This window comes from Bombina bombina, chromosome 1 (assembly GCF_027579735.1).
Source record: "Bombina bombina isolate aBomBom1 chromosome 1, aBomBom1.pri, whole genome shotgun sequence".
NCBI lineage: Eukaryota > Metazoa > Chordata > Amphibia > Anura > Bombinatoridae > Bombina > Bombina bombina.
In genome coordinates, this window is record NC_069499.1 from 1,360,715,233 (window position 1) to 1,360,737,393 (window position 22,161).

The window sequence follows — 22,161 nt, forward strand, 5'->3', positions numbered from 1 at the left end:
ACCCACATGTGCCAGTAGAAGCGGGCTGAACCTTTAGCAGCAGTTCAGCATGCTGTTTCTCTCCTGGAGGATGTTGCTTTTCTTCCAAATTTCGGTAAACATGTAAAGGGGACATAAAATACAGTACCCTGTGTGAATCCGCTAAGAAAACAAGCATGAAATGTGTACAGAGCAGTTTTTAGGGTACTCACAAACACAGCGGCACTCTCTTGTGCCAGTTGTCGCAGGCTAAACCTTTTACAGCAGTCTAGCACGCTGTCCTCAGTTGCAATGTATCAGTGTTCCTCCGGTACATAAGTCAGAGAAGGAGACATAATACAAACCACACATGTGTGACTCTATCATAAACAGTGCATATATCATTGGTTAGCTTACAGAGTGATACTCACAAGCGTTGCGGCACTCCTGTGTGCCTTTGGAAGCAGGCTGGACCTTTTAACAGCAGTCCAGCACGCTGATTTCTGTGGTGCCCACGTGTCTGTTTTTCCAAAGAACTTTTTTAGGTTTAAAATATGCTGATGAATTTGCTGTTTTTAGGACTTAACTTTTAAATTTAACCTTATATCTAAGGGGGGGCGGGGGAAATAACCCTTTTCCCTTTTCCACAGCCCTAAATTCCTGGGGCAAGTCCTAGCAGGTCGCCTTTGTTACTGACCAAACTCGCGGCATAGAATGTGAGTACTTGAGGAGGCTAAGCAAAAGTAATCCTTATCCCCCGTGGTATACCAGTGAGTTTTGGGAGGGAATAACCTTTTACTACAGCCTATCAAGGGGGAAAGGTATCAGTGTGCCGTGTCAGTATCTACTACCTTAATTCCTTTTTAAGCCGCCTTCCCTTAACCACCCATCTTGCCTAACGAGTTCTCTAGCCGCTTGCGGGGACCAGGAAGTGAGACCATCCGCCGTCGGCTGTGGATTCCGATCGCCACTTCCGTCTCACTGCGCTGGTTCCCCGTCCTTCGATCTCTCCCGCCGGTTCCGCTAACAGCGTTCACCCTGCGTGTCCCTCGCCTCGGCGCTCCTTACGTGCGCCAACGCCAAGCGTGCCGCAATAGCTCCTAGGACCGCCCCCCCTGAGACAGGACCTTCTAATTCAGGGTCCTTTCAACCATCCAAATCTAATTTCTCTGAGGCTGACTGCATGGAGATTGAACGCTTGATTCTATCAAAGCGTGGCTTCTCGGAGTCGGTTATTGATACCTTAATACAGGCTAGGAAGCCTGTTACCAGAAAAATTTACCATAAGATATGGCGTAAATATTTATATTGGTGTGAATCCAAGAGTTACTCATGGAGTAAGGTTAGGATTCCTAGGATATTGTCCTTTCTACAAGAGGGTTTAGAAAAGGGCTTATCTGCTAGTTCGTTAAAGGGACAGATTTCTGCTCTGTCTATTCTTCTACACAAACGTCTGGCTGAAGTTCCAGACGTTCAGGCTTTTTGTCAGGCTTTAACTAGGATTAAGCCTGTGTTTAAGACTGTTGCTCCGCCGTGGAGCTTAAACTTAGTTCTTAATGTTCTTCAAGGCGTTCCATTTGAACCCCTTCATTCCATTGATATCAAGCTGTTATCCTGGAAGGTTTTGTTTTTGATGGCTATTTCCTCGGCTCGAAGAGTCTCTGAGTTATCTGCCTTACATTGTGATTCTCCTTATCTGATTTTTCATTCAGACAAGCTAGTTCTGCGTACTAAACCTGGGTTCTTACCTAAGGTAGTTACTAACAGGAATATCAATCAAGAGATTGTTGTTCCATCACTGTGTCCTAACCCTTCTTCAAAGAAGGAACGACTTTTGCATAATCTGGACGTAGTCCGTGCCCTGATGTTCTATTTGCAGGCAACTAAAGATTTTCGTCAAACTTCTTCCCTGTTTGTCATTTACTCTGGACAGAGAAGAGGTCAAAAGGCTTCGGCTACCTCTCTCTCTTTTTGGCTTCGTAGCATAATACGTTTAGCCTATGAGACTGCTGGACAGCAGCCTCCTGAAAGGATTACAGCTCATTCTACTAGAGCTGTGGCTTCCACCTGGGCCTTTAAAAATGAGGCCTCTGTTGAACAGATTTGCAAGGCTGCGACTTGGTCTTCGCTTCACACCTTTTCAAAATTTTACAAATTTGACACTTTTGCTTCTTCGGAGGCTATTTTTGGGAGAAAGGTACTTCAGGCAGTGGTTCCTTCTGTTTAATGTTCCTGCCTTGTCCCTCCCTTCATCCGTGTACTTTAGCTTTGGTATTGGTATTCCATAAGTAATGGATGACCCGTGGACTGACTACACTTAACAAGAGAAAACATAATTTATGCTTACCTGATAAATTTATTTCTCTTGTAGTGTAGTCAGTCCACGGCCCGCCCTATCTTTAAGGCAGATCTAAATTTTAATTAAACTCCAGTCACCACTGCACCCTATGGTTTCTCCTTTCTCGTCTGCTTTGGTCGAATGACTGAATATGACATGTGAGGGGAGGAGCTATATAGCAGCTCTGCTTGGGTGATCCTCTTGCAGCTTCCTGTTAGGAAGAGATATATTCCATAAGTAATGGATGACCCGTGGACCGACTACACTACAAGAGAAATAAATTTATCAGGTAAGCATAAATTATGTTTTTAAGGTTTACTGTCCCTTTAATTAGTGATCACCAATCTTATGCTACCTGATAATAATGCAACCAGTGTGGTAAAACATTTTGCAAACCTAACCCTAATAAAAAAGTAATGGTATAATACTTGGATTATGCAATGTAAACTATAGAGCAGTGATTTTTAACCTTTTTTTTGCCGTGATTATGTCACACTGTTGTCAGTCTGCCGTGGCACACCTGAGGATCTCTCACGGCACACTAGTGTGCCACGGCACACTGGTTGAAAAACACTGCTATAGAGAAACTAATTGCCGGGATTTTGTAAAAATACCAAGCAAAACAATGCAAAAAATATCTGTGTCATGCAGTTTGAAGAAAAGGACGTGCAGTGGGGAAAACAACCCTTGGTATGGTGTTTTACAATGTTATTTCTATTATCTCATTTGCTTCATTCTCTTGGTGTTTTTTTGTTGAAAAGTATACCTAGGTAGGCTCAGGAACAGCAATGCATTAGTGGGAGCTAGCAGCTGATTGGTGGCTGCACATATATGCCTTTTGTCATCGTCTCACTCTGTGTTCAGCTAGCTCCCAGAAGTACATTGCTGCTCCTTTACCAAAGGAGGATATCAAGAGAATGAAGCTAATTTGATAACAGACTTAAAGGGACACTGAACCCAATTTTTTTTCTTTTGTGATTCAGATAGAGCATGCAATTTTAAGCAACTTTCTAATTTACTCCTATTATCAATTTTTCTTTGTTCTCTTGCTATCTTTATTTGAAAAAGAAGGCATCTAAGCTTTTTTTTGGGTTCAGAACTCTGGATAGCACTTTTTTATTGGTGGATGAATTTATCCACCAATCAGCAAGGACAACCCAGGTTGTTCACCAAAAATGGGCCGGCATCTAAACTTACATTCTTGCATTTCAAATAAAGATACCAAGAGAATGAAGAAAATTTGATAATAGGAGTAAATTAGAAAGTTGCTTAAAATGTCATGCTCTATCTGAATCACAAAAGAAAAAAAATAAAATGGGTTCAGTTTCCCTTTAAATTGGAACGTTGTTTAAAATTGTATTCTCTTTCTGAATCTTGAAAGAAAAAAAAATGGTGTTTCATGTCCCTTTAAATTAGCACTGAGGTTGCTTTAAAGGGACATAATACAGTACTCGTATGCTAAAGCACTTGAAAGTAATGCAGTATAACTGTAAAAAGCTGACAAGAAAATATCCCCTGAGCATCACTATGTAAAAAAGGAAGATATTTTACCTCAAAATATATTCAGCTCACATAGTAAGTGCTGTGTAAACAGTTATACAGGTTGGAATAAAAAAAAAAAAAAATAGCAGTGCTGAAGTAATGCTTTGCCTTTGCTGTGATTTAATTGAACTTACTTAAACTGAATAGGAAAATAACATGACTGTGCCAGCACGAGGCAGACGCACACTCCCTAACTTGTCCTGGGACAAGCATCCTGACTGGCAGCTTAAATTCTCTTTACAGTGGGGTGAGAATACTTACGAATTTGATGTAAAACATCAAGTCCATGAGCTAGTGACGTATGGGATATACATTCCTACCAGGAGGGGCAAAGTTTCCCAAACCTCAAAATGCCTACAAATACACCCCTCACCACACCCACAAATCAGTTTTTACAAACTTTGCCTCCTATGGAGGTGGTGAAGTAAGTTTGTGCTAGATTCTACGTTGATATGCGCTCCGCAGCAGGTTGGAGCCCGGTTTTCCTCTCAGCGTGCAGTGAATGTCAGAGGGATGTGAAGAGAGTATTGCCTATTTGAATTCAATGATCTCCTTCTACGGGGTCTATTTCATAGGTTCTCTGTTATCGGTCGTAGAGATTCATCTCCCTTTTCAGATCGACGATATACTCTTATATATATATACCATTACCTCTGCTGATTTTCGTTTCAGTACTGGTTTGGCTTTCTACAACATGTAGATGAGTGTTCTGGGGTAAGTCTTATTCTCTGTGACACTCTAAGCTATGGTTGGGCACTTTTTTATAAAGTTCTAAATATATGTATTCAAACATTTATTTGCCTTGACTCAGGATGTTCAACATTCCTTATTTTCAGGCGTCATACGTTTCCCCGGAAGGTCGCGTCATTTTTGACGTTCTTTTGCGCCAAAAATGTCGGCGTTCCGGATGTGGCGTCATTTTTGGCGCCAAAAGCATTTAGGCGCCAAATAATGTGGGCGTCTTATTTGGCGCTAAAAAATATGGGCGTCACTTTTGTCTCCACATTATTTAAGTCTCATTATTTATTGCTTCTGGTTGCTAGAAGCTTGTTCACTGGCATTTTTCCCATTCCTGAAACTGTCATTTAAGGAATTTGATCAATTTTGCTTTATATGGTGTTTTTTCTATTACATATTGCAAGATGTCCCACGTTGAAGCTGAGTCAGAAGATACTTCTGGAAAATCGCTGCCTGGTGCTGGAGCTACCAAAGCTAAGTGTATCTGCTGTAAACTTTTGGTAGCTGTTCCTCCAGCTGTTGTTTGTATTGAATGTCATGAAAAACTTGTTAATGCAGATAATATTTACTTTAGTAAAGTTACATTACCTGTTGCTGTTCCGTCAACATCTAATACTCAGAGTGTTCCTGATAACATAAGAGATTTTGTTTCTAAATCCATTAAGAAGGCTATGTCTGTTATTCCTCCTTCTAGTAAACGTAAAAAGTCTTTTAAAACTTCTCATTTTTCAGATGAATTTTTAAATGAACATCATCTTTCTGATTCTGATAATGGTTCTTCTGGTTCAGAGGATTCTGTCTCAGAGGTTGATGCTGATAAATCTTCATATTAATTTAAAATGGAATTTATTCGTTCTTTACTTAAAGAAGTCCTAATTGCATTAGAAATTGAGGATTCTGGTCCTCTTGATACTAAATCTAAATGTTTAGATAAGGTTTTTAAATCTCCTGTAGTTATTCCAGAAGTTTTTCCTGTTCCTGGTGCTATTTCTGAAGTAATTTCCAGGGAATGGAATAATTTGGGTAATTCATTTACTCCTTCTAAACGTTTTAAGCAATTATATCCTGTGCCATCTGACAGATTAGAATTTTGGGACAAAATCCCTAAGGTTGATGGGGCTGTCTCTACTCTTGCTAAGCGTACTAACATTCCTACGGCAGATGGTACTTCCTTTAAGGATCCTTTAGATAGGAAAATTGAATCCTTTCTGAGAAAAGCTTACTTGTGTTCAGGTAATCTTCTTAGACCTGCTATATCTTTGGCGGATGTTGCTGCAGCTTCAACTTTTTAGTTGGAAGCTTTAGCGCAACAAGTAACAGATCATAATTCTCATAGCATTATTATTCTTCTTTGCATACTTTTACTAAATTCTACCATTTTGATGTGTTTTCTTCTTCTGAAGCTGTTTTTGGTAGAAAAGTACTTCAGGCAGCTGTTTCAGTTTGAATCTTCTGCTTATAATTTCACTTTTTTTCATTATAAAATTTAAACTTTATTTTGGGTGTGGATTATTTTTCAGCGGAATTGGCTGTCTTTATTTTTATCCCTCCCTCTCTAGTGACTCTTGCGTGGAAAGATCCACATCTTGGGTAGTCATTATCCCATACGTCACTAGCTCATGGACTCTTGCTAATTACATGAAAGAAAACATAATTTATGTAAGAACTTACTTGATAAATTCATTTCTTTCATATTAGCAAGAGTCCATGAGGCCCACCCTTTTTGTGGTGGTTATGATTTTTTTGTATAAAGCACAATTATTCCAATTCCTTATTTTTTATGTTTTCGCAATTTTTTCTTATCACCCCACTTCTTGGCTATTCGTTAAACTGATTTGTGGGTGTGGTGAGGGGTGTATTTGTAGGCATTTTGAGATTTGGGAAACTTTGCCCTTCCTGGTAGGAATGTATATCCCATACGTCACTAGCTCATGGACTCTTGCTAATATGAAAGAAATGAATTTATCAGGTAAGTTCTTACATAAATTATGTTTTTTACATAGAGATGTTCAGGTGATATTTTCTAGTCTGCTTTTACAGCTATGCTGCATCAGTTTTATGTGCGTCAACATTTGGGTGTCGTGTCCCTTTAAATTGATCACATTCTAGGGTTATATTTTGACTTTCATTGTGATTGTTCCAAACCCTATCAGATCTATTTTATTTTGCTCTCTCTCCCCCTCTCTTTTGCTCTCTTTCCCCCCTCTTTTGCGATCTCTCTCCCGGCCACGCCCACTCCACCCGACCACACCCACACAACCACGCCCATCCTGGTGCTCCCGCCGGCCACGCCCCCTGCCATGGCCGCTTCATCCCACCCTCTCTGCCCTCTCATACGGCCAGGTATGTTTGTCACCAATGTTGGATCACAGCTGTTTTGCCTCCTCACCCACACCTCTAACCAATGTGTGAATCACTGATGCTTTGCCTCGTGCACACCTCTGTCACTGAAGGCCAGGTATGTTTGTCTCTACTGCACATGAAAGCTTCGGACAAACATACCTGGCCTTTTATATTATAGGATAACAACCTTTAGCAGAAGTTGGGATAAGCCCAAGTAAAGACTGCGATAAATTAGCCACTCCTAGTCTAATGGTATAGAAAATTACAAAAATGAATTTATATTGAAGAAGAAAAAAAACACATCAAAATTCAAGACATAATCTCAATGCATGATATACCTTCCCAGCCTACTGAGAATAAATGTAGATATAGATAACAGCAACAATACACACTAATAATATGGTTGCATCCTTATAATCACTATTAGCAGGCACTTAAAGGGACACATAAGGCAAAATTAAACTTTCATAATTCAGATAGAGCATGTCATTTTAAACAACTTTGCAATTTACTTTCATTAACAAAATGTGCACAGTATTTTTATAGTTACATTTTTTATGTCCCCAGCTCCTCCTGAGCATGTGCAAGAATTCACAGAATATACGTATATACATTTGTGATTGGCGAAGGAGTGGAAATACTCCCTACACTTTCTCATCATTATGGAAGGCATTAAACAATCACAACCGGATATTCCATTGTGCAATCTGGTTTTAGACTTACTTGAAGGAGTGCTATTTATTTTATGAGTTTTCTTGAGTCAAATAAATTAACGACTCTTTTACTTAAAGGGACACTAAACCCACAAAAAACATAATTTATGCTTACCTGATAAATTTATTTCTCTTGTAGTGTATTCAGTCCACGGGTCATCCATTACTTATGGGATATATTCCTTTCCCAACAGGAAGTTGCAAGAGGATCACCCAAGCAGAGCTGCTATATAGCTCCTCCCCTCACATGTCATATCCAGTCATTCGACCGAAACAAGACAAGAAAGGAGAAACCATAGGGTACAGTGGTGACTGGAGTTTAATTAAAATTTAGATCTGCCTCAAAAAAGACAGGGCGGGCCGTGGACTGAATACACTACAAGAGAAATAAATTTATCAGGTAAGCATAAATTATGTTTTCTCTTGTTAAGTGTATTCAGTCCACGGGTCATCCATTACTTATGGGATACCAATACCAAAGCTAAAGTACACGGATGATGGGAGGGACAAGGCAGGAACTTTAAACGGAAGGAACCACTGCCTGTAGAACCTTTCTCCCAAAAACAGCCTCCGAAGAAGCAAAAGTGTCAAATTTGTAAAATTTTGAAAAGGTATGAAGCGAAGACCAAGTCGCAGCCTTGCAAATCTGTTCAACAGAGGCCTCATTCTTAAAGGCCCAGGTGGAAGCCACAGCTCTAGTGGAATGAGCTGTAATTCTTTCAGGGGGCTGCTGTCCAGCAGTCTCATAGGCTAAACGTATTATGCTACGAAGCCAAAAAGAGAGAGAGGTAGCCGAAGCTTTTTGACCTCTCCTCTGTCCAGAGTAAACGACAAACAGGGAAGAAGTTTGACGAAAATCTTTAGTTGCCTGTAAATAGAACTTCAGGGCACGGACTACGTCCAGATTATGCAAAAGTCGCTCCTTCTTTGAAGAAGGATTAGGACACAATGATGGAACAACAATCTCTTGATTGATATTTCTGTTAGAAACTACCTTAGGTAAGAACCCAGGTTTAGTACGCAGAACTACCTTGTCTGAATGGAAAATCAGATAAGGAGAATCACAATGTAAGGCAGATAACTCAGAGACTCTTCGAGCCGAGGAAATAGCCATCAAAAACAGAACTTTCCAAGATAACAGCTTAATATCAATGGAATGAAGGGGTTCAAACGGAACACCTTGAAGAACTTTAAGAACCAAGTTTAAGCTCCACGGCGGAGCAACAGTCTTAAACACAGGCTTAATCCTAGCCAAAGCCTGACAAAAAGCCTGAACGTCTGGAAATTCTGCCAGACGTTTGTGTAGAAGAATAGAAAGAGCAGAAATCTTTCCCTTTAACGAACTAGCAGATAAGCCCTTTTCTAAACCCTCTTGTAGAAAAGACAATATCCTAGGAATCCTAACCTTACTCCCTGAGTAACTCTTGGATTCGCACCAATATAAATATTTACGCCAAATCTTATAGTAAATTTTTCTGGTAACAGGTTTCCGAGCCTGTATTAAGGTATCAACAACCGACTCCGAGAAGCCACGCTTTGATAGAATCAAGCGTTCAGTCTCCATGCAGTCAGCCTCAGAGAAATTAGATTTGGATGGTTGAAAGGACCCTGAATTAGAAGGTCCTGCCTCAGAGGCAGAGGCCATGGTGGACAGGACGACATGTCCACTAGGTCTGCATACCAGGTCCTTCGTAGCCACGCAGGCGCTATCAGAATCACCAATGCTTTCTCCTGTTTGATCTTGGCAATCAATCGAGGAAGAAGCGGAAACGGTGGAAACACATAAGCCATGTTGAAAACTCAAGGGGCTGCTAGAGCATCTATCAGCGCCGCTCCCGGGTCCCTGGACCTGGATCCGTAACAAGGAAGTTTGGCGTTCTGGCGAGACGCCATGAGATCCAGTTCTGGTTTGCCCCAACGATGAATCAGTTGAGCAAAGACCTCCGGATGAAGTTCCCACTGCCCCGGATGAAAAGTCTGGCGACTTAGAAAATCCGCCTCCCAGTTCTCCACGCCTGGGATATAGATCGCTGACAGGTGGCAAGAGTGAGACTCTGCCCAGCGAATTATCTTTGAGACTTCCAACATCGCTAGGGAACTCCTGGTTCCCCCTTGATGGTTGATGTAAGCCACAGTCGTGATGTTGTCCGACTGAAATCTGATGAACCCCAGTGTCGCCAACTGAGGCCAAGCTAGAAGGGCATTGAATATTGCTCTTAATTCCAGAATATTTATTGGGAGGAGTTTCTCCTCCTGAGTCCACAATCCCTGAGCCTTCAGGGAGTTCCAGACTGCGCCCCAACCTAGAAGGCTGGCATCTGTTGTTACAATCGTCCAATCTGGCCTGCGAAAGGTCATACCCCTGGACAGATGGACTCGAGAAAGCCACCAGAGAAGAGAATCTCTGGTCTCTTGATCCAGATTTAGTAGAGGGGGCAAATCTGAGTAATCCCCATTCCATTGACTTAGCATGCATAATTTCAGCGGTCTGAGATGCAGGCGTGCAAATGGTACTATGTCCATTAAGCCGATTACTTCCATGCACTGAGCTACTGACGGGTGTGGAATGGAATGAAGGGCACGGCAAGCATTTAGAAGTTTTGATAACCTGGACTCCGTCAGGTAAATTTTCATCTCTACAGAATCTATAAGAGTCCCTAGGAAGGGAACCCTTGTGAGTGGTAATAGAGAACTCTTTTCCACGTTCACCTTCCACCCATGCGACCTCAGAAATGCCAGAACTATCTCTGTATGAGACTTGGCAATTTGAAAACTTAACGCTTGTATCAGAATGTCGTCTAGGTACGGAGCCACCGCAATGCCTCGCGGTCTTAGTACCGCCAGAAGTGAGCCCAGAACCTTTGTAAAAATTCTCGGGGCCGTAGCTAACCCGAAGGGAAGAGCTACAAATTGGTAATGCCTGTCTAGAAAGGCAAATCTTAGGTACCGATAATGATCTTTGTGAATCGGTATGTGAAGGTAGGCATCCTTTAAGTCCACTGTGGTCATATACTGACCCTCTTGGATCATGGGTAGGATGGTTCGAATAGTTTCCATTTTGAATGATGGAACCCTTAGGAATTTGTTTAAGATTTTTAGGTCCAAGATTGGTCTGAAGGTTCCCTCTTTCTTGGGAACCACAAACAGATTTGAGTAAAATCCTTGCCCTTGTTCCGTCCGCGGAACTAGGTGGATCACCCCCATTAGTAAGAGGTCTTGTACACAGCGTAGAAACGCCTCTTTCTTTATTTGGTTTGCTGATAACCTTGAAAGATGAAATCTCCCTTGTGGAGGAGAAGCTTTGAAGTCCAGAAGATATCCCTGAGATATGATCTCCAACGCCCAGGGATCCTGGACATCTCTTGCCCAAGCCTGGGCGAAGAGAGAAAGTCTGCCCCCCACTAGATCCGTTTCCGGATAGGGGGCCCTCTCTTCATGCTGTCTTAGGGGCAGAAGCAGGTTTTCTGGCCTGCTTGCCCTTGTTCCAGGACTGGTTAGCTTTCCAGCCCTGTCTGTAACGAGCAACAGTTCCTTCCTGTTTTGGAGCGGAGGAAGTTGATGCTGCTCCTGCCTTGAAGTTAAGAAAGGCACGAAAATTAGACTGTTTGGCCTTTGATTTGGCCCTGTCCTGAGGAAGAGTATGACCCTTACCTCCAGTAATGTCAGCAATAATTTCTTTCAAACCGGGCCCAAATAAGGTCTGCCCTTTGAAAGGAATATTAAGCAATTTAGATTTACAAGTCACGTCAGCTGACCAGGATTTAAGCCATAGCGCTCTGCGCGCCTGGATGGCGAATCCGGAGTTCTTAGCCGTTAGTTTGGTTAAATGTACAACGGCATCAGAAACAAATGCGTTAGCTAGCTTAAGTGCTTTAAGCTTGTCCATAATCTCATTCAATGGAGCTGTGCTAATGGCCTCTTCCAGAGACTCAAACCAGAATGCCGCAGCAGCAGTGACAGGCGCAATGCATGCAAGGGGCTGTAAGATAAAACCTTGTTGAACAAACATTTTCTTAAGGTAACCTTCTAATTTTTTATCCATTGGATCCGAAAAAGCACAACTATCCTCCACCAGGATAGTGGTACGCTTAGCTAAAGTAGAAACTGCTCCCTCCACCTTAGGGACCGTCTGCCATAAGTCTCGTGTGGTGGCGTCTATTGGAAACATTTTCCTAAATATAGGAGGAGGGGAAAAGGGCACACCGGGTCTATCCCACTCCTTGCTAATAATCTCTGTAAGCCTTTTAGGTATAGGAAAAACGTCAGTACACACCGGCACCGCATAGTATCTATCCAGCCTACATAATTTCTCTGGAATTGCAACCGTGTTACAATCATTCAGAGCCGCTAATACCTCCCCTAGCAATACACGGAGGTTCTCAAGCTTAAATTTAAAATTAGAAATCTCTGAATCCGGTCTCCCTGGATCAGATCCGTCACCCACAGAATGAAGCTCTCCGTCCTCATGTTCTGCAAATTGTGACGCAGTATCGGACATGGCTCTCACATAATCAGCGCGCTCTGCCCTTAACCCAGAGCTATCGCGCTTGCCTCTTAATTCTGGCAATTTAGATAATACTTCTGTCATAACAGTAGCCATGTCTTGCAAAGTGATTTGTATGGGCCTCTCTGATGTACTTGGCGCCACAATATCACGCACCTCCTGAGCGGGAGGCGAAGGTACTGACACGTGAGGAGAGTTAGACGGCATAACTTCCCCCTCGTTGTCTGGTGATAATTTCTTTACAGGTAAAGACTGACTTTTTTTTAAAGTGACATCAATGCATTTAGTACACATATTTCTATGGGGCTCCACATTGGCCTTCAAACATAGTGAACAAACAGATGCATCTGTGTCAGACATGTTTAAACAGACTAGCAATGAGACTAGCAAGCTTGGAAAATACTTTCAAATAAATTTACAAGCAATATAAAAAAACGCTACTGCGCCTTTAAGAAGCACAAAAAAAAAAAAAACTGTCACAGTTTAAATAACAATGAACCAAATAAGTTATAGCAACCAAATTTTCACAGCAAATGTATTAAGTTAGCAAAGGATTGCACCCACCAGCAAATGGATGATTAACCCCTTAATACCCAAAACGGATAATCAATTTAACAATTAACGTTTTTATCACAGTCAAACACACTGTCACAGGTCTGCTGTGACTGATTACCTCCCTCAAAATGAATTTTGAAGACCCCTGAGCTCTCTAGAGACGTCCTGGATCATGGAGGAAGAAGCAGGAAGACTGTGACTGAATTTTTACTGCGCAAAAAAGCGCTAAAATAGGCCCCTCCCACTCATATTACAACAGTGGGAAACTTCAGTTAACTGTTTCTATGCAGAAATATACGTTAGCCATGTGGAAAAAATCATGCCCCAATAAGTTTTATCACCAAAGTACCTCACAAAAACGATTAACATGCCAGTAAACGTTTTAACATCCATTTTAAAGGTTATGTAGTGTTATTAATAAGCCTGCTACCAGTCGCTTCTACTGCAGTTAAGGCTCATACATTACTTCAGTGTTAACAGTATTTTCTTAGTCAAATTCCATTCCTTAGAAAATTACTTTACTGCACATACACTCATCAGCCTGATACCAGTCGCTACTACTGCATTTAAGGCTGTACTTACATTACATCGGTATCAGCAGTATTTTCTTAGTCAATTCCATTCCTTAGAAAAATAATTTACTGCACATACCTCGTTTGCAGGAGACCCCGCATGCTATTCCCTTTTCTGAAGTTACCCCACTCCTCAGAATGTGCGAGAACAGCCAGTGGATCTTAGTTACTTCTGCTAAGATCATAGAAAACGCAGGCAGATTCTTCTTCTAAATACTGCCTGAGAGAAAAACAGCACACTCCGGTGCCATTTAAAATAACAAACTTTTGATTGAAGAAATAATTAAGTATAAAAACTCCACACTCCTCTCACACCTTCCTACTATGTTGAGTGTTGCAAGAGAATGACTGGATATGACATGTGAGGGGAGGAGCTATATAGCAGCTCTGCTTGGGTGATCCTCTTGCAACTTCCTGTTGGGAAGGGAATATATCCCATAAGTAATGGATGACCCGTGGACTGAATACACTTAACAAGAGAAAAAGTTATATGCAATTGCAAAATGTATAAATTTTACATAATTTTGTAATGTACATTCTGTTTCAAATAATTACAGTTTAGTAGAAATCCTGTTAGTAAAATTAAACTATTTCCAAACCCACCGCCGGCTATGCTTTTGCATTGTCTAATCCCGACCGATAACCCAGGTTATACAAATGGCGACTTATTGCCGTCATGCGCAGACCCGCAGTATCAATAGCAGAGCGGATGATGCGCGATATGCTGAATCTACCTTTACGTTACTCTCAGCAAACTAGCAGACCCGCTGTATCGATAGCAGAGTGGATGATGGAGCTGTACAGAGCAGGTAAGAGCGGTGCGCTGCGAGAATCTCCCTACAAATAACGAGCATTAATACCCTATTTACATTAATTACAAACAAATAATTAATGAAACATTTATTTTGCTTACGATTTGGACGATCATGGGTCGCAGTACGCATGCGCGAGTTTAGGGATCACAGTACGCATGCACATGGTGACGAAATTGTCACTTAATTATATGCATGATAGCGCAATCCGGTTGGAAATGTATTCTTATCGTGCACAACCCATATTGGAGGGTGGGGATTGATGACATCAGCATAGAAAATTAAAGTTTAATTTTATTATGTCAGGAAACATCCTTGGAGTTTAAAAGTAGGTAATTTATAATATATAAATTTTTTATTATGAAATTTGTAGTCCAGGTATGAACAAAAAACAAAAGTTTTGGAATCCTTTAAACGGATTGAAGGTGTGTTTTTTTACAGCAAGGAAGTTGCCATACTCCAAAAGGCTGAAAGTTTAATCTCTACCACAGATAGGAATATATATCCCCTCTGTGTGCAACCCATACCTCACATGTTTGAGGTATAAATAGGTGAGCAAGTTCTCAATTATTCGTTTCATATTCAGAGTGATACTTGTGAAAATACTACACCATAAGTTTTTTGTATTCTATTTTTATTCTCTCCCTTCTCTGAAAGCTGTTTCTGGCCTGCCTACTTTGATTTCTACCTCTTTCCACTGGTGATAGTGGATACATCAGATACAGCAGCCACTGGAATACATCAGGAGAGACTTTTTTACATATATACAATTTGCATTATACGCAGCGCAAATAAAAAAATCTCTTTTATATATATATATATATATAATTTTTTATTTATAGACTAGTCCTAGTAAAGTGGTCTCACACCTTGCTCTCTCTCTTTCCCCTCTCTTTTGCTCGCTCTCCCCCCTCTTTTGTGCTCTCTCTCCTGGCCACGCCCACCCCCACTGACCACACCCCCATCATGGGCTGCCCGACCACGCCCCCTGCCACGGCCGCTTCCTCTGCCCTCTCATACGGCCAAAAGAAGGGGGGGAGTGAGCAAAAAAAAAAGGGGAGAGAGAGAGCAAAAGAGAGGGGGAGAGAGAGAGCACAAAACCAGAGGGGGAAGAGAGAGAGAGCAAGGGTTGGGACCGCTGTACTGCGAAAAATGGCTTGTGTACACAGGCTTTAGGACTAGTCTATAAATAAATAATAAATGAAAATATATATATATATATATATATATATATATATATATACACAAATAAAGGAAGGAGAGATTTCTCTATTTGCGCTGTGTATAATGCAAATGTAAAAAAGTCTCTCCTGATGTATTCCAGTAGCTAATGCATCCACTCTCACCAGTAGAAAGAAGTAGAAATCAAAGTAGGCAGGCCAGAAACAGCTCTCAGAGAAGGGAGAAAATAAAAATAAAATACAAAAAAACTTATGGTGTAGTATTTTCAAAAGTATCACTCTGAATATGAAAGGAATAATTGAAAACTTGCTCACCTATTTATACCTCAAATGTGAGGTATGGGTTGCACACAGAGGGGATATATATTACTATCTGTAATAGAGATGACATTTTCTCATGCTTGCATCAGCCTTTTGGAGTATGGTAACTTCCTTGCCTTAAAAATACACACCTTCAATTATTATTATTGGTTATTTGTAGAGCGCCAACAGATTCCGCACTGGATGCAGTATAATAGCGATGGAATATGATTACCATTCCTAATTAATCTACTTTGCCTGGTTTTATGGGTAATATTGTGACTCTTATTGATTAATTTCTATCCGTTTAAGTAAAAAAGTTGTTAATTTATTTGACTCAAGAAAACTCATAAAATAAATAGCACTCCTTCAAGTAAATCCAAAACCAGATTGCATAATGCAATATCCGGTTGTGATAGTTTAATGCCTTCCACAACGATGAGAAAGTGTAGGGAGTGAGAGGGTAATCCAGTCCTGTTGCAGCACAGACTCCGCACAGCTGTACTTTCTTTAGCTGTATCCTCTGCGGTCTCAGCGGACTGGAAGTGACGTCACTGGCAAGGAAGTTACCATACTCCAAAAGGCTGATGCAAGCCTTTTTACAAATTTCATATCTACCACAGATAGGAATATATATCCCCTCCGTGTGCAACCCATACCTCACATGTTTGAGTAATAAATAGGTGAGCAAGTTTTCAATTATTCGTTTTATATTCAGAGTGATACTTGTGAAAATACTACACCATAAGTTTTTTGTATTCTCTTTTTATTCTCTCCCTTCTCTGAGCGCTGTTACTGGCCTGCCTACATATATATATCGTCTCTCAATTTTATTATATATTCAAAATAGAATCTTCTTAAAAATAAGTAGACGTTTTGGCTCACTGTTGAAAACTTTTCAAGACATTACATCATTTTTAAATTGTTACTATATTCTTATGTCTTTTTTGCTGCAAATTCCTTCAAACAGCTCAGAAATGTTGACATATTTTAGAAAATTCTATTTGGAATATATAATAAACTTGAGTGAAAATTTAAAGTCCTGTGAGTGCCCTTAACTTGTGAGACAATAAATATTGGGACTCAAGGTAGCACCCAGGCATCAAAAAGCTTGACAATAGTGAGTGCATGACAAATATATTTATATATACCTGTATTTCCAATATGCCTAAGTTAAGTCTTAAGTAGACTTGTAAAGCTCAGTATTTTTAAACTGACACTTTTTGGTTTTGAGTTTACAGGCTCAGAAAGATGAACTCGAAGCGATGTTGGAAGTTAGTGAGGGTGAGCAGTTATCTCCAGGCCCCCAACATCTTGGACTTTCAGAAGAAAATATTAGACTGAAGGAAGCTTTGTTAAAGGAGGAGACTTTACATTTGTCTGTCCAAGAAGAACTGAAGAATCTTCAGGAAAAACTAGAGAGCATTGAAGGGAAATGTGCAGAAAGTGAAACTCTAGGATTAGAGAATGCTAAGCTACAAGATGATCTTAGCTCAACCAAAACACAGATTGAGGGCTTCCTTGCTCAGAAAGAGACTTTGGTGGCTGAGTCTCAAATGCTCAGACAGGAACTGGACAAGCAAAAAGTATTAGTGGCCTCAATCAGGCGTGATCTAGAAAATCTGACCACCCAAGAAATTAATTCTGAATCAGAAAGTGAGCAACAGCTGCAGATTAAGATTTCTGAAATTAATAATAATTTGGCCATGGAGATCCAGAGGTCAGAGATATGGGAAAAGAAGTATGTGGAACATGCACAGAAGTGGAAGGAACAAAGTGCAAAAGAGAGAGGAAAACATGGGCAAAAAGAAGGGAAGTGGGTAGAGAAATCTAATCACAATTTAAATACATCCAAGTCTGAAAGAGAATTTAGGAAAGCAGTGCATGCTTCTAAACATGGGAAGGAGCATGGGAAGAGATGGTTAGATGATGATAAAAGGGAATCACAGCATGAAGAGTGGAGGAACAGGAAGCATGAGCACAAAGGTGAGAAGCGAGAACACTGGCAGGAAAAGAAGAACCGACACTGGGATGGGGAGAAAGCCCCTGCAGGAATGAAAGAATTTCACCAGGTGGGAGACAAAACAAAAAAAGATTCTGAGAAGACTAAAGAGTACAGAGGAAGAGACTCTGCTCATAGCCATCATGAAAATACTGAAGGAATCAAGAAACAGAAGCAGTTTCATCATCAACATCGTCATCAGGAAGAGGAAGGGGACAGATTTCACCCCAGAAAAGGGCAAAAAGATTTTTACGAAAATGTAAAAAAAGAACAGCAGAACCGCCAACATAAGGAGCATGATGAGAAATTACAAGGAAAAGATTCCCACCACCGGCACCATGATCACAACAAATTTTGGAAGAAACTATCGGACCATCAATACCGCATCCCTGAAGGTTGCTCTGGCTTGGAAGACTGTGCCAAAAAGGATGGCATGGATCTCTTCAATGTGGAGTTGAAGCCAGTTCAGAGGAAGCAGTTTGAAGATGTTCTTCAGAGTTATCTGGCCAAAGTTGAGCTTTCTAATCATCTCCCAGAACTTGTGCCACTTTTGAATGGTTTCTTTGAGGGGCCATACTTTACCCACCATAAGATTCGTTTCAGAGACTTTGTAGATGATGTTGAAGATTTTTTGGAGGATCTTGCAAAAAGGGAGACTGGAGATGATGACTTAGTTGAAGATTTCGAAAGATATGTTTATACAAGTTTCTTTGGAGAAGCAGCCACTGTAAAGAAAAGGTAACTGTGTTTTTTGTATCAAAACATAAGAAGTTGTTTTTTTTGGGGTGGGGGGGGTTCATTTTATAAACTGTCTATTTTATTTCTTAATTTTTCGCCCCTTCATGAGAAATCAGACTTTCCAGTCTTTTTTAAAGTGACATGAAAGCCCATGATTTAGGTAGAACATACCATTTTAAACAACTTTCCAGTTTTCTTCTATTATCAAATTTGCATCATTCTCTTGGTATCATTTGTTGAAGGAGCAGTAATGCACTACTGGTTTCTAACTTAACACATAGGTGAGCCAGTGACAATTGGTATATATATGCAGCCACCAATCAGCTGCTAGAACCTAGGTTCTTTGCTGCTGATAACCTTACCTAGATAAACCTTTTCAGCAAAGGATAACAAGAGAAGGAAGCAAATTAAATAATAGAAGTAATTTGAAAAGTTGTTCAAAATTGTATGCTCTGTCTAAATCATGAATGTCTAATTATGACTTTACTGTCCCTTTAACTCTGCATTCTAAGTGAGTTAATACCACAAATTAATAAAAAAAGAGAAATATCTTAAATGTAATGTCAATAATTGGTTTTACAGACAAGTGATGAAAATGACAAACGGAGGTATACCTTCATTTGTTTTGATATGTTTTAAAATGTTAATTTTTTTTCAATTATTTGTGAGAATCTAAGTAAAAATACACAGTTTTCTTTTATTGCCGTTAAATAAATAGACACGTTAATGGTTATTTTAACTATACTAGACAAAAGTAATTTAGTGGAGCTTACAAAATACTTTGATTTCTGCTAATGGAGGTTCTTCTAATAACATGTTGTAGGACTCAATGAATTCCTTTCCTAGATTCCCTAAGAAAGAAACCCTCAAGTATACTGACACAGTAGAGGACAAATTGCGCAGACCATCCATACGTAATGTCACCAAAAACTACAAGAGTCAAAACCTGGATAACAGAAGGCATTTCGACCACACCAATGAAGATTTACAGCCTAAAGCAGAATTAAAGCCTCACTATAATGATCATAAACTCCCCCACCAAAAAGATGTAAGGGAAATTCACAAGCCATCAAGCACGCAGTATAAGAAGAAAGAAGAATCCGGTTTCCACAATGATCTTGGATCAACTAACCGAAAGTATACTTCCAAAAGTACTCTTATGCCTTCCAAGCAAAACTACGAGAAAAATAGAGGTACCTCTCAACATGTTGACAACTCAAAGAAACTATATTATCGAGAGAGAAAAAAATCTGGTCACCATCATGGTCACAGAGAATCCACCGAAAATGGACACAATCATCATCAGAATCCTAAATCTTCTAACCCTATTTATGAAAATAATGGAGAACTCTCTCCTCCCCAGAGCCACAAGTCAACCAAATTATACTATAGAAAAGGAAAGAAACCCAATAACCATCATGATCACAATGAATATTTTTTAAAAGATAAACAAAAGTTTCAACAACAAAACTACAAATCTTCCTATTTAGAAGAGCCAACTCATTACCACAAGCATGAGAGATTTAACTTACAAAACAGAAAGGAAGAAGGACAACACCATCACAAGACCAGATTTGGCAACCTTCACTATGAAGATTATGCTGGGCAAAGAATTCCATCCTATGATCATGAGCATCATGGAAATGAGCCCCACTTTTTTCTGACCGAAAATGAAGAAGGTGAATTTTCATACCAATATAACCATCAAAAATGTAGACAGAAAAATGAAAAGGATAAGTTCACGAATCACCACAAATCAAAACATTATGACAAGCACCAGGGACATATTCACCAAAAAGACTATAAGCTGTCTCACCAGAAGAGTTGGAATCAAGATGGTTCTGATAAGCATATATCAGAGTTTTATGTTAAGAATGAAAATGAAGTTGATCAGAACAACCCCACATATCAAAAGCATTTGGAAGAGGAATCCAAAACTAAGAAGTGGCAGAAAGAAATCCCTTCTGGTTATGCACATGGTCATGACAAAAAGGCAGATGATCGCCATCACAGAAGGACTGAAAAAAAGCATTATAAGGAGAAGACTCCAGGGTGGTAGTAGTATATATATAACTTTTAATAAAGGTATAGAGCAGTGATTCTCAACCCAAGTGTTGGGACATCATGTGTCACAACTCTGTGCTGAAGCGGTTGCATATAAGTGAATTGTTAGTGAATTGCTTGTGGTATCTTTGACACAAGTGTAAGGTTGCACTGAATTTTAATTGTTCTATTATGTTATTGCATTTGTCTTTGGGGTTGTGGGTGTTTACAAATTAAATAATAGGTGCCACATGCATTTCAAAGTACCTTGTGTGCAACACCATCTATTCCGAGCAGCATTGTTGAAGCTGATCCTTAAAACACAAGTCACTTATTTCATCAAACCTTAGATATAATGAAATTAATTAATAGCGTTCTACTGATCTAGGTCAAAATTATAATTCATTATTTTTCTATCACTTGTTGTGACAGTGCATGAAGCAAGATATGGTTCATTATTTGTTGGTTAATCTTAAGCCACCACTTAGGAAAAAGTAAACATACCAAACTGCAAATTTTCCTAAAATGATATTTTTGGGGAATTAGCTGATCAGACATCATACAAAAGTTTTCCCTCCATATACAGGTTGTAGCACGTTAACTGATTTTCTCTGTATGATTAGTTAGTATCTTTTTCACTTGTTTATACAATTTTCAACATGGGGGGGTCTCATGATGTCAGAGATTCAGCTCATCTCCATTTAAAATCTCTATTTTCTGTGGAGGTCTTCTCGGTTCTGTAGCAGTACTTGGACACCATCATGTATCTCCATAAAGGAAATTGCATAATCAACAAATGCATAATAAGAAGGCAATGCAATAGCACTTCAATTTCAAATGAGTAGTTTTTTTTTCAGACAAACGTATTATTTTCCCTGCCCCCTGTATCATGTGACTTATATACTGGGAACTCTTGTGTGAATATAAAAAGATTGTGCGTAATTTTATTAGGGAAGTAAATATGAAAGATATTGAAAGTTGCAGGCTCTATCTGAATCATGAAAGTTTAATTTTGACTTTACTTTCCATTTAAACCTTAAAGGGACATTAAACACTTTGAGATGGTAATATAAAATGATAAATTGTATATAATAAAACAACTCTGCAATATACTTTCATTATTTATTTTGTCCTCTTTGCCTGTAATTCTATTCTGAAATTGTGAGCTTTTCAGCTCCTGTTAGAAATGGAAGTGCAGAACACTGTTAAATTCAGCACAACCATTGGCTGCACACTTTAGTGACCTATTTATAACTGACCCTAACTGGCCACAGCAGAGAAGGTAACACAAGTTACAACATGGCAGCTCCCAGTGTTTTATAGACACTAAAACTTTACACTTATTTTGTCACTTTTTAAACAACTAATGAAACTTTAAAAAAATACATCTACATCTTAGTCATGGACTAATCTTTTCTTTGAATGCATCATTCTATCTAGCATGTATTTAGTGTTTAATGTCCCTTTAAAAGGGACACACAGTTTCTGTGTACCTGAACTATATATAGTCATAACTCCCTTATGGTTTATCTGGGCTTTTCATGTCCTATGTCTATTGCAATAGATCACTGGTTTTCATTTTTTCGCGTTTTTCCCTAGTGCAGGGGCGGTCCTGCTATGCATTCCATGTGACTGGGTGTGGTTATCTATCCTTCCTGTTGATCTGTGGCGCAGGAGACGTAGCGGTTTCTGTAGTCCGGATCCTAGGAGGTGGTGAGTGCCCCGGCCATTGGTGGTATAAAGGTGCCTTTTTAATAGATAAAGTTAGTCTAACCAAACGCGCAAGCGATGGAGGACTCTCCTTCCTTAATAAAGTCTCATT

At 39.8% G+C, this 22,161-nt stretch overlaps 1 protein-coding gene across 5 annotated transcripts in view; it reads left to right on the plus strand.

Annotated features, from left to right (window-relative positions):
• Nucleotides 1–22,161, plus strand: part of LOC128650016 (phosphomevalonate kinase) — a 227,400-nt gene that overhangs the window by 154,327 nt on the left and 50,912 nt on the right. For 2 of the 5 annotated variants that reach the window (XM_053703658.1, XM_053703667.1), the window contains 2 exons: nt 16,798–18,296; nt 19,143–20,348. In XM_053703658.1, coding sequence (XP_053559633.1) covers nt 16,798–18,296; nt 19,143–20,348 — 2,705 coding nt within the window. Of the gene's footprint in view, nt 1–16,797; nt 18,297–19,119; nt 20,349–22,161 lie in introns of those variants that run through there. The other 3 variants (XM_053703677.1, XM_053703685.1, XM_053703692.1) reach the window with 2 other exon arrangements.